The sequence below is a fragment of the Carcharhinus amblyrhynchos genome, chromosome 18 (genome assembly GCF_965287045.1).
Source record: "Carcharhinus amblyrhynchos chromosome 18, sCarAmb.v2.hapA, whole genome shotgun sequence".
Lineage (NCBI taxonomy): Eukaryota > Metazoa > Chordata > Chondrichthyes > Carcharhiniformes > Carcharhinidae > Carcharhinus > Carcharhinus amblyrhynchos.
This window is the reverse complement of record NC_137341.1, coordinates 8377936-8391653: the sequence shown is the minus strand read 5'-3', so window position 1 is coordinate 8391653 and position 13718 is coordinate 8377936. Positions and strand designations below refer to the sequence as shown.

Here is a 13718-nt window from a genome sequence, read left to right as displayed (position 1 = left end):
ACACCTTAATCTGTAGCTATAGACACCTTAGTTTATAAGGGTATCAAAGGAATGAATCAAAGATGGGTAAATGGAGTTGAGATGCAGATCAGCCATGATCGAATTGAATGATGCAACAGGCTCAAGGGGCTGAATGGCCTCCTCCTGTTTCTATGTTGGTTTAACCGTAATATAGAATGGTTTCATCACAAAAGGAGGCCATTCAGCCCAACTTGTCCATGTCAGTTCCCTGTAAGAGCAACCTACTTAGTCGCACTTTCAGCCTTTCCCTGGGGCCACTGCAAATACGTCTGCTTCAGATAATGATCCAATCCCCTCTTGAATGCCTTGACTGAACTCGCCTCCATCACCCTGAGGCAGTGCATTCCAAATCCTAACAACTCCCTGCGTAAAAATACTCTCACGTCGGAACTGGCTCCCTCCCCACTCCCCCAAAATAAGTTCCCTGCCAGAGGCACCCGCCAATGAGAACAGCCATCCGCTCCACCCAGAACCACTCACGTAAGCGAAAACCTCCAACAGATCTCCTCTCCACAAAGAACAACTTGATGCACAATTGGAATTTATGGTCACACAGATTGGACACCAATCTGCGGCTGAACAGATTAGAGCAGAAAGAAAGAATCTAGAAGATAAGAGGAGATGTTTGACAGGCATCACTGCTGGCTGGTTCACAGTGTTCTGTGGCCTGTTTATTGATTAGCAACGGGAGAAGGATTTGCTATTTGTGTACCGATGATGTGAAATGCGTGTGTGGACTCCAAATTTAATCTCAAATTTTTTTAGCAGAATTTGCCTTGTTTGATAAAATTGTGACTGTCTTTCAGGTGTAACTTGCTGAGATTCCTGCAGTGAAATTCATCCGAGTAAGTTTTGTTAAGAGGTTTGTGTAGTATGTGTACATAACTGCTGACGCTATGGTTTTTCCTACAGATCACAACATCCAGATTCCACAGCAGCTGCAGAGTCTCTACACCATGTATTGGCAAGAGATGGAGGAGGGGACCCTGGACAGTCTGATCACCCTTCATACCATCACCTCCAATACACTGAGGGTAATATAACCATCGTTCTGTTAGAGTCGCACAGGTTGACAGCATGGAAACAGGCCCTTCAGCCCAACTTGTTCATGCTGTGCTTTTTTCTAACCACGAAGCGAGTTCCAGTTGTCCACATTTGGCCTACATCCCTCTATACCCATCTTCCCCATGTAACTTCCTAAATGCTTTTTAAAAGACAAAATTGTACCTATCTCTGGCAGCTTGTTCCAGACACTCACCATCCTCTGTGTGAAAAAGTTAGCCCTCTGGACCCTTTTGTATCTCTCCCCTCTCACCTTAAACCTCCACCCTCTAGTTTTAGACTCCCGTACCTTTGGGAAAAGATATTGACTATCAAGCTGATCTATGCCCCTCATAATTTTATAGGCCTTTATAAGATCACCCCGAAGCTTCCTACACTCCAGAGAAAAAAGTCCCAGTTTATCCAGCCTCTCCTTATAACTCAAACCATCAAGTCTTGATAGCATCCTAGTAAATCTTTTCTGCACTTGTTCTAGTTGAGTAATATCCTTTCGATAATGAGGTGACTCGAACTGTACACAGTATTCCAAATGTGACCTTACTTCAACAAGACGTCCCAACGCCTGTATTCAAAACACAAGATTCTCTATCTGGCTATTTAGGCCTTTAATGATTCAATAAACATTTTAAAACAATACTACTAAGTTTTTAATGTTTACCAGTGTTCTACAATCAATTAGGGGCGCACTAATTGTACCAGGACATAGTATGTTTATAATTATACACAGACTGAGCAACCAACAGTGTACTGGATAGATTGCCGACATCATCTAGCTGAGGCGATAGCCTCGTGGTATTAGTGCTAGACTATCAATCCAGAAACTTAGCTGATGTTCTGGGAATCAGGGTTCAAGTCCCACCACGGCTGATGGTGGAATTTAAATTCAATAAAAAAAATTCTGAATAGCTATGAAATATTCATATTGAGGAGACCAAATGGTGTTATCACTCGACTATTAATCCAGAAGCTCAGCTAATGTTCTGGGGTCCTGAATTCGAATCCTCCCACTGTGGCTGGTGGGTTTTGAATTAAATAAAAATATCTGGAATTAGGAATCTACTGATGACCGTGAAACCATTGTCAATTGTCGGAAAAACCCATCTGGTTCAGTGATGTCCTTTAGAGAAGGAAATCTGCCGTCCTTACCTTGTCTGGCCTATATGTGACTCTGAAGCCATAGCAATATGGTTGACAGGGGGTTTAGCAGGGCAAATATGAGGGGTTCTTGGGATAGGGCCTGGGTGGGATTATAGTCAGTGCAGACTTGATGGGCCAAATGGCCTCCTTCTGTATTGTAGAAATTCTATGATTCCTTCCTGGTGTTTCTTGAGCATGCTTATCACTTCACCAGTGATTGTGAACAAAGGGAATCCCATAGAGAACATAAGAAATAGGAGCAGGAGTAGGCCATCTAGCCCTTCGAGCCTGCCCCGCCATTCAATAAGATCATGGCTGATCAGAAGTGGATCAGTTCCACTTTCCCGCTTTCTCCCCATAACCCTTAATTCCCTTGTCTATCAGAAACCGATCTACCCGTGACTTAAATATATTTAGCGAGGTAGCCTCCACCACTTCAACAGGCAGAGAATTCCAGAGGTTCACCACCCTTTGATTGAAGAAGTTCCCCCTCAACTCTGATCTAAACTGCCCCTCCCCTTATTTTGAGGCTGTACCCTCGAGTCCTGCTGTCCTTTCTGAGCGGGAAGAATCTCTCTACCTCTACCCTATCCATCCCCTTCATTATATGTCTCTGTAACATCCCCCCTCAGCCTTTTGAACTCCAACGAGTACAGACCCAGTCTATTCAATCTCTCCTCATAGTCCAACCCCCTCATCTCCGGTATCAGCCTAGTGAACCTCCTCTGCACTCCCTCCAAGGCCAATATATCCTTCCGCGAGTGCGGCGACCAAAACTGCACACAGTACTCCAGCTGTGGCCTCACCAGTGCCCTGTACAGAGGATAAACAATGTTCCACTGTTCAATACAAGAAGTATTCTTCCCTCTTCACTCACCCCACACCATTTATTTAACTCTGCTGGAGAACCTGCTCAACTCCTTAGTTTTATTGCAAATACAAGTGGTGATTTCTGTCATTCGCACATATAACAAAACAGGAAAGAATGCTTTGCTTAGCTCGATTGAAAAGTTCCATTAATTATATACACAATGATTGAAACAGAGGCCCAAAACAGAAATGGAATTAGAGTCACCCCACAGTGCAGGAGTATTTTGACCATTTAATTCCAGAAAGGATTCTGAAGGACTGACTCGGAATGCTGGGCTTATCACAATGATACATATTTTCACAAGTTTTTAAAAAAACCCAAAAGGGCATTAATATGCCAGAAGTGGAAGTTATTTTTCCCAGAGTTTAAACAATAAGTGGCTTATTGGCTTGTCTGAGCTTTCGGAAAGACAGCATTGTTTTGGAAAGCTCGGATTTTTGGCAGACTGTGAGACAAGGATACGACGGGTCAACATTTTGACCCAGACTGAGAGATTTTTGTAACAGAACGCAGGCACGAGAAAGGGTAGTCAAACAGCAGGGACGCTTGCAAGATGGTTGAACAGAAGGGGACTGCAGGGGGGGTGATGCAGTGTCCTGAGCTGTAGGGTGAGACAGGTGTAGGATGATGCCACCAGATGCAGACTGGTTATTCCGTTTAATCACAGAATCAAAGAGTAGTTAGAGCACAGAAGGAGGCCATTCAGCCCATTGTATCTGTGCCAATTCTCTGCTGGAATAACTCAGGCAGTCCCATTCCCCTGCCTTTTCCTTGAGTCTCCGCAATATTTTAGATAATTACCGAATTCTCTTTCTGAAGCACCAAGTTGAATCTGCCTCCGCCACACTCACAGACAGTGTGTTCCTTTGATGCACGATTCTTCCACCAATGGAAATACTTTCTCTCTGTCCAAACCCCTCATGATTTGGGGCACGGCCTTTATCAAACCTCATCAACCACCTTTCCTTCCCTGAGGAGAACATCCTCAACTTCTCAAATCTATCTTCTGGAGGCGGTAGCAAACTAGCAAAGTTACTAAGCTAGTAATTCTGAGGCATTGAAAAATACTCTGGAAACATGAGTTCAAATCCCAGCTTAACCACTAAGCGAATTTTAATTTATTTAATTTTTTTAAATTTTAGTTTATTTGCTGCCTGTGTCTACTTCAGCACCAAGTTCCACTTACAACTTGCCCCCTCGCTGGCCTGCATTCTCTCAGGCCGCCAGTCCCTCAAACTTGTCACCCTGTGTTCAAATCCCTTCATGACTCTCCCTAAATCTGGCACTTCCTCCAGGCCTATGGCAATCCAAGAACTCTGCGTCCTTCCAACTTTGTTCATCGCAAGTCCCTTCACCTTTCGCAGCCGTGTCTTCAACTGCGTAGGCCTCAGCCTGTGGAAGTTCCTTCCTTCTTCTCGTCACCTCCTGAAAATCCAGCTTTTTTGACCAAACTTTCAGTCACCCTCCTAACACCTCTTTCTTCCGCCGCGTGTGGATTTCTGTCAGAATGCGGGGCCGTGAAGCACCTTGGGAATTTTCCCACATTAAGGCTGCTACAATAATGCAAGTTGTTGTTGTACCACCAATGGTGCTGAGGGATTCTAACTGAGGCTGTTGACTTTGACCTTAAAAACCGCCGCTCAGGGACATGGTCTGGCCTACATGTGACTCTAGCACCACACCAATGTGGTTGACTCTCAACTGCCCTCTGAAATGGTGGTTAATGGTTAGCACTGCTGCCTCACAGCGCCAGGGACCCAGATTCAATTCCCAGCTTGGAGACTGTCTGTGCGGAGGCTGCACATTCTCCCCGTGTCTGTGTGGGTTTCCTCTGGGTGCTCTGGTTTCCTCCCACAGTCCAAAAGACATGCTGGTTAGGAACACTGGCCATGCTAAATTCTCCCTCCGTGTACCCGAACAGGTGCCGGAGTGTGGCGACTAGGGGATTATCATAGAATCCCTACAGTGCAGAAGGAGGTCATTTAGCCCACCGAGTCTGCACCAATCACAATCCCACCCAGGCCCTATTCCCGTAACACCATGTATTTATCCTGCCAATCCCCCGACACTAGGGTCAATTTAGCACGGCCAATCAACCTAACCCGCACATCTTTGGAGTGTGGGAGGAAACTGGAGCACCCGGAGGAAACCCATGCAGACATGGGGAGAAAGTGCAGACTCCATACAGATGGTCTCCCGAGGCTGGAATTGAACCCGGGTCCCTGGCGCTGTGAGGCAGCAGTGCTAAACACTGTGCCACCATGCTGCATAAATTCACAGAGACTTCATTGCAGTGTTAATGTAAGCCGACTTATGACAATAATAAATAAACTTTAAGTTATAAATGGCTTAGACTGGGGCAACTAGGGTGGGCAATAAATGTTGGCCAGCCAGCAATGCCCATAAAAAAGCTGTGGCTAGTGGCAGTTACTGCAAAATGCTTTGTTTACAGAGTTGCTAATGCTACTGTAACCAGGATAGGCCTGAATCTGTCAGCCTCCTCCCTCACTCTCCACTCAGCACAGAGTGTGGCTCCAATTGTTTTCTGCTTGACCTCATCACATTCTTCCTGCGCTGAATGAAGTGGAGTTTTGCAGACACATACTTTCCAGTTACACTTCCTCACTGTTCATCCCACAGGATCGCACCCTTCTGAATGTTGCCCGTCAGCTGAACCTCGGAGACTATGTGCTGGCACTGGAAGGAACCAAAGACGACATGAGGCCAAGGACAGTTCATGAGAACAGGAAATTGCTTCACGCCCGGGTCAAGGACTCACTGCCGCCAATACTCTCTGACCATGACAGGTAACGTTGCGGGAATCTTTCCAAGATAATTCTCACGTTCTCTATTCAAACCAACAGAAATATAAACCAGACAGTGAGGGAGGGGAAAAAAATAATGTCTCTGTTATGTTTATTTGAATGGAAACTTGATTGTGATCTTTGAAAAGAATAATTGGTCAACACTGGACCCTTCACCTCATCCAGATTGTTTTTTTTTTCCCTCTTTGGATGCTGGGCGCACTTTCATTCTGGTGTATATTATTGTCAAATCCATTGACACGAACATTGCTCAGAGTTTAAAATCACAAGCCATCATTCTGTTTATATTTCTGACTGAATAATTTAAGTCTTCTTCCCTCAGCTTGCAGATGTTGCCGCCCATATCACACCCGGTCATCTTCTGCATCATTTATCCGCATGTATTTCCAAATGAGTGAGCACAAGAGGGTGCACAAGACCAATTGCTCTTGTTAAGGGTCGCCAGCTGTGATTAAATGTGTTCTTGGCGGTTTCATCATAGGACTCGCCCTCATTCTCCAACCATTGGTCAGCCAACACCTCCAACCCTGTGATGTGGTGCCTTCCTACACCAATTGGGAAGCAAAAGGACACATTATAAGTTAAGATACAGCAGAAGAATTAGACCATTTGGCCCATTGAGTCTGCACTGCTATTCGATCATTGCTGATATGCTCCTCATCCCTATTTTCCTGCCTTCTCCCCGTAACCCCTCAACCCATTATCAATTACAAATCTGCCTAACTCCTCTTTAAATTTACTCACTGTCCCAGCATCTTTGGGGTAGCGAATTCCATAGATTTACAACCTTAAAGTTAATTTATTAGGCATAAGTAGGCTTACATTAATACTGCAATGAAGTTACTGTGAAAATCCCCTAGTTGCCACACACTGGCACTGTTCGGATACACTGAGGGAGAATTTAGCATGGCCAATGCATCTAACCAGCTCGTCTTGTGGACTGTGGGAGGAAACTGGAGCACCCGGAGGGAACCCGGCGAGAGTGTGCAGATTCTGCACTAGCAGTGACCCAAGCTGGGAATTCAAACTGGGACCCTGGGCACTGTGACGCATCAGTGCTAATCACTCTGCCACTGTGCCCTTTGGGAAAAGTGGGCACTCCTTACTTCTGTTTCAGATTTGCGATCCCTTATCCTAAGACTGTGACCTCTCGTCCTAGAATGTCCCACAAGAGGAAGCATCCACTCCACATCGATGTTATTCATACCTTTTATCATCTTGTAGACCTCAATTTGATCTCCCCTCATTCTTCTAAATTCCAGAGAGTATAGGCCTAAACTGCTCAATCTCTCTTCATACGACAACCCCCCTCATCTCTGGAATCAATCTAGTGAACCTTCTCTAAACTGCCCCTAATGCCTCTACATCTTTTCTCAAATAAGGGGTCCAAAACTGTGTACAATACTCCAGGTGCAGTCTCACCGATGCCTTGTATAGTTACGACAATACTTCCTTATCTTTATATTCTATTCCTTTAGCTGTCAATGCCAACATTCTATTTACTTTCTTTTATCTGCTGGACCTGCATTATCCAATCGGATAATGATTGACTGTTAGTCAGCCGTATTTTCTCCCTGTTTTCAATATTTTTATATCAGGGAAAGAAATGTTCAAAAAACATAACAAAAAAACCCCAATAATTTTTAATGTCTCGGTGATTTTTCTCCAGGGTCTCCCACAGCAGTGTCCTGGAGTTTGATCTCCAATCCCTGGTGACTCCATGCCCAATCCTGGAGCAACATTCTATTCTCCCAGGATAAGGATACCACACAAACTGCTGCTGCAATCACTTTACAGTAATATCCCTAATGGACATTGAGTCTTGTCACTGATCTTACAGTGTGGCAGAGGCAGCAGATTCCATCCCGATGGGGATATCTAGACTACTGAATATTAGCTGGCAGCAAGAGGAGACTGCAGGACACCTTGTAACATGCAGGTCCACTCCGCCACATTACAAGAGCTTTCAAAAGTCTCAGTCCTTCCACCTGTTTCCCCCTCCTCCTCCTCCTTCAACCATACGGTCAACAAGGCATTCTTCATATTGGTGAGCTGGAATTTCTGGACCCTTCTACAATATTGTCGGAGTCATAGAGCCATAGAGATTTACAGCACGGAAACAGGCTCTTCAGCCCAACTTGTCCCTGATGCTCAGTTTTTGCCACCTATACCCTCTGGTTTTAGACTTCCGTACCTTGGGGAAAAGATGTTGACGATCGAGCTGATCTATGCCCCTCATTATTTTATAAACCTTTATTTAAAAAAGAAAGTCCTTGAAGATTTAAGTGTCTGTGACCATACTTCCTCCCTTCGCTGAGTCACCCTCCTCGCTGTGTGAACAGGAGAGATTCTGCTCTGAGGAACGCGACCATATCTTTCCCCTTCATTTGTGTAAATGAAATAGAGCACGAGCGGGTGGCACAGTGGTTAGCATTGCTGCCTCACAGCATCAGGGACCCGGGTTCAATTCCAGCCTTGGGTGACTGGGTGGAGTTTGCATTGGTAAATAAAAATAGTTGGCATAGATGCGATGGGCCAAATGGTCCCTTCTGCACTGTAGGGATTCTATGAGTGAAGCCAGGGCTGGATAAAAGAAATTGAATTGAATTGAACTATGAAACAGACAAACGCATCTAGTTCGTACTGTAAATGTTTCCAGTTTATGGTGTAAACGGTAACATGTTCATGTATGTTTTTTTTTTCATACAGTGATACCAATAAGGTGTTCAAAGCCACGGTGCAGTCCCGGTATATGAAACCATTGCCAACTCTAACACCGCCCCCAATCCGGCTTGCTGGACCCCTCTTACTACAGGTTAGTAGGAGACCATCAAGAAAATACTGTCGATTTTAGAAATCTGAAATAAAAACGGGTAACGCTGGAAAGACTAAGATGCTCAGGCAGCGTCTGTGGAGAGAGAAACCTCTGGGGGAACAGTGTTGCTGGGTGCAAAGAGAGGGAGAAGGAGTCCATTAATCTGGTACTTTCCACCATGACGGGGTATCTCAAAGTGTTTTATAACCAATAAATACTCTTAATCAGCAGTCAACTGTTGCAATGTAGGAAACATGCAGGTGGCATGGCGGCACAGTGGTCCTTTGGCCCATCATGTCTGTGCTGGCCACGATGGGCCGAAGGACCCAGATTCAATTCCCGGCTCGGGTCACTGTCTGTGCGGAGTTTGCACCTTCTCCCCGTGTCTGTGTGGGTTTCCTCCGGGTGCTCCTGTTTCCTCCCACAGACCAAGGGACATGCTGGTTAGGTGCATTAGCTGCGCTAAATTGACCCTTATGTGAGAGCAATTAGTGGGGTAACCGTGTGGAGTTATGGAGTTAGGGCCTAGGTGGGATTGTGGTCGGTGCAGATTTGATGGGCAGAATGGCCTCCTTTTGTACTGGAGAGATTCTATAACATTCTACTGACCAAGTGCTGGAAAAATGGGATTGGACTAGTTAGGTATTTGATGGGCAGCGCCGACATGATGGGCTGAAGGGCCTCTTTCTGAGCAGTAAAGCCCTGTGACTCTAACTACCGGCCTCACTCCCGCCTACCAACCTAGTTCCTTACCTTACCTTCACAGAATCATGGAATCCTACATGTAGAAAGAGGCCATTCAGCCCATTGAGTCTGCACCGACCACAATCCCATCCGGGCCCTATCGCTATAACCCCATGCATTTACCCTACTAATCCCCCCTGACATTAAGGGGCAAGTTACCATGGCCAATGCACCTAACCTGCACATCTTGGGAGCGTAGGAGGAAACCGGAGCACCTGGAGGAAATCCCATGCAGACACGGGGAGAACATGCAGAATCTGCACAGCCGCCCAAGGCAGGAGTGAAACCCGGGTCTCTGGCGCTGTGAGGCAGCTGTGCTAACCACTGTGCCACCGTGACACCCTCCTCTCCTATCCTGTCAAAGTTACTGGGACGTTTAAACCTACCAGGTTCCAGCAGCCAGTCTCCTAAGTCGAAGGCATGGCTTCACTCAGGTGATCCTCCACTGCACTGAAGGCCTCCAGGAGAGGCTCCACTCCACTTTTCTCAGCAGGCCCCACGCGATGGTCTGGCTGAGAACTGTGGAGTTCCAGCCGAAGGCAAGAGGAGTGGGAATAGCTATCCGAAATGACTGCAACTCCACGGAAGATTTGGCCCAGTGTCATTGACTGAAGGGGAAATATGGCCAGGACACCAGTCCTTTTTCGAGACAGTGCAGTGGGATCTTTGACATCCGCCTGACCAGGCAGCTGGGACCTCAGACTAAGGTCTCACCTCAAGCAGTGCAGCACTCCCTCAGTACGACACCTGCATGGGCCGTGTGGGAAATGTGCGGCACAGTGGTTAGCACTGATGCCTCACAGTGCCAGGGACCTGGGTTCAATTCCTGGCTTGGGTCACTGAATATATGAAGTCTGCATGTTCTCCCCATGTCTGCATAGGTTTTCTCTAGGTGCTCCGGTTTCCTCCCACAGTCCAAAAGAAGTGCTGGTTAGGTACATTGGCCATGCTAAATTCTCTCTCAGTGTACCCAAACAGGCGGGGCAGTGTGGTGACTCGGGGATTTTCACAGTAGCTTCATTGTGGTGTTAATGTAAGTCTACTAATAAATAAATACAATAAACTGAAATACACACATATACATGCACTCACACGTGCTCATACTTACACACACATTCACATCCTCAAAATCATACTTACATATCATAGAATCCTACAATACAGAAGGAGGCCATTTGGCCCATCGAGTCTGCACTGACCACAATCCCACCCAGGCCCTATCCCCGTAACCCCATGCATTTACTCTAGGTAATCCCCCTGATACTAAGGGTCAATTTAGCATGACCTATCCACCTAATCCACACATTTTTGGACTGTGGAGGAGACTTCTGACTGTGTTTACTCCAGTCCAACGCCGGCATCTCCACATCAGGACACTGGGGCACCCAGAGGAAACCCACGCTGACATGGGGAGAACATGCAAACTCCACACAGACAATGATGCAAGCTGGGAATCGAACCTGGGTCCCTCGCGCTGAGAGGCAGCAGTGCTAACTACTGTGCAATTTGTACGCGCACTCATACACTCATACACACAAACACTTGAAGTTCAGGCACACACAAATATAGATCAACAGTAAATTATTTATTAGTCATGAATAAGACTTACATTAACATTGCAATAAAGTTACTGTAAAATTCCCATTGTCACCACAGTTCAGCGCCTATTCAGGTCAATGCACCTAACCAGCACAGAATGTGGGAAGAAACCAGAGCACCCAGAGGAAACCCACACAGGGACAGGGAGAATGTGCAAACTCCACTCAAGCTGGGAATCGAACCCGGGTTCCTGGAGCTGTGAAGCAGCAGGGCTAACCACTGTGTTACCATGCCACCCCAGAGTGGGGAAGGTTGGCTAAATTCAATGGAAAAAGGTAAAAGAATATAGAGTTTGTGACTGGGCTGGCTTCAGGCTAAATTCAGTAGTCACAGTGCTCCTAATTTGAAGATGTAGATGGCTGAGACGCTGTTCTTTGGGAGCCGGTCGTGTTAAATTGGCTTCTTTTAAGAAATCCTCATTTGCAGCAGGGAATCCTGGGAAGGTCACAGTTGGGAAGCTGATGTGACCTTGTGACTGTCAGAGGAAAGAATGATCTTTCTCACTTTTCAAATCACACATGGAATGCAGTGAATCACTGCTTCAGAACCAGGTAGACCCAGTGCTAAATCCCACCTGCAATCCAGATCAGAGGTTTCCAGGCATAACACGGGAAAAGTTTTATCAGAACCAGAGAGGTTCTGCTAGATAGGCCCAATATTGCTCCTTGCACTGTATCAGGACACACCTCAGGAATAGTGGGAACTCTTTACTTGATTTTTACGGAGTAATTATTTTCAAAGCAGGTGAGTTGGAGGGAAAAAAAGAGCCAGGAGGGACCCCCACCTAGATTTTCCCCCAAAACTGCTTTGCCCTCAGTTCTGCTGTGAAGAGATGTATTTCTAATATGCGCCAGGGCGACTCGTGATGTGACCTTCCTTCTCCAACTGTCAAGGGAATTTAAAAAAAGACATTTTCCATGTGTTCCAAAGGTGACTTGATTAGCTCATACCAAGGGAGCTAGCTTAGCCGCGATCCTGTTGTCCAAGTGATGTGTCTAAGATCCAACTCCAACTGTTGACTATCTCAGCTTTAGATGCCTTGCTAATTAGACAGGAGATGTGAGCTCTTCACACTCCACCAAAGTAATTGGCTGGGATTCTCCCAAAAAAGTGTCAAATTCGCATAAAAACGGGAATAACTCCCACTGGCTTTTTAGCAGGATTTCCACATCGAAAACCAGTGGGTGGGGCCTATTCCCACTGGAGAAGCCGGCAGCATAGCACTGAGTGGGCCACTGCACATGCGCCAATCTGTCAGTGACGAGATCGACGCATGTGTGGTAGCCCTGCTCTACCAACCTCCAGATCACTGACCAGTCCCATGACCCCGCTCTGCTGCCCCTCTGACTCCCCCCTCCCTGGCGGTCCTGATCTTCCCCACCCCTCCAACCCCCCCTGACCCCCCGACCCTTCAAGGGCAGCCCCTAGGCACCACTCCCTCCGCCACACTGATGGCCAGCCCCGATCAGCCCTTTTCCTCCCTTTGCTACAAACCTCACTGCAGAGAGGTTGCAGGATCCCCCGCAACCCCACCAATCTCCCCCCATAAAGCTCTGCCCTCCAAAAGGCACTGCCCCCTCTGGTTCTGCCCCCTTGGCATTGCCCAATGCAGTGCCGGGGGGCCAGGCTGGCATTGCCATGCTGGCAATGCCCGGGGGGCACCCCCTTACCCCAGGCCTCCATGGCCTCCCTTCACTCCAGCGGGGCCAGGCTACCTGTTTGCCCATTGATGGGGATCTGTTGTAAACCCCGCTGGAGTGAACCATTCCTGGTGGGGTGGAGAGGCGAGCAAGCCAGGAAACTTCAATCCGCAGAGCTGATTATGCCAGAATTCTGACCCCGGAGACACATGGAGGCCCAGTGGGAACCCTGTGTAACAGCCTTAGTTGATGTCTGGAGTAGCGCAGCGGGCTGGGAGAAATGCTCCCATTGTGTTTCATGGGTTTGCAGACAGACTGACTCCACTCCAATGACCTGGAATGAGGAATGTACAGTAACACAAATTGGGGCCGGCCATCTTGGATTCTGAGCTCAAATCACTTCAGCCTCATATGTTTAGAAAAAAGCCTTTTTAAAAATTCGATTCAGATTTCTGACATTTTAAAAATCATTGTTTGGCAGCACAAAGCTCACCTTCATGTCCATTTATTCATTATTTGATCAGTGAGACAACATATTATTTACTTGATTTGATTTGATTTGATTTATTATTGTCACGTATTAGAATACAGTCTAGAGTATCGTTTCTTGTGCACGACACAGACAAAGCATACCGCTCATAGAGAAGGAAAGGAGAGGGTGCAGAAGATAGTGCTACAATCATAGCTCGGGTGCAGAGAAAGATCAACTTCGTGTGAGGCAGGTCCATTGAAAAGTCTGATGGCAGCAGGGAAGAAGCTGTTTTTGAGTTGGTTGGTACATGACATCAGATTTTTGTATCTTTTTCCCGAGGGAAGAAGATGGAAGAGAGAATGACTGGGATGCATGGGGTCCTTAATTATGCTGGCTGCTTTTCCAAGGCAGCGGGAAGCGTAGACAGTTGGGAGGCTGTTTTGCGTGATGGATTGGGCTACATTCACGACCTTTAGTAGTTTTTTTGCGGTCTTGGGCAGAGCCAAACCAATCTTCCTGTCTTGATCCTACC

General features: G+C 46.7%; 1 protein-coding gene across 3 annotated transcripts in view; it reads left to right on the top strand.

Annotated features, from left to right (window-relative positions):
• The window catches only part of LOC145354813 (kinesin-like protein KIF19), a 159338-nt gene that overhangs the window by 126127 nt on the left and 19493 nt on the right, over positions 1-13718 (top strand). For all 3 annotated transcript variants that reach the window (XM_080206312.1, XM_080206313.1, XM_080206311.1), the window contains exons 14-16: positions 934-1055; positions 5732-5898; positions 8626-8731. In XM_080206312.1, the coding sequence (XP_080062438.1) occupies positions 934-1055; positions 5732-5898; positions 8626-8731 (395 nt within the window). The remainder of the gene's footprint in view (positions 1-933; positions 1056-5731; positions 5899-8625; positions 8732-13718) is intronic.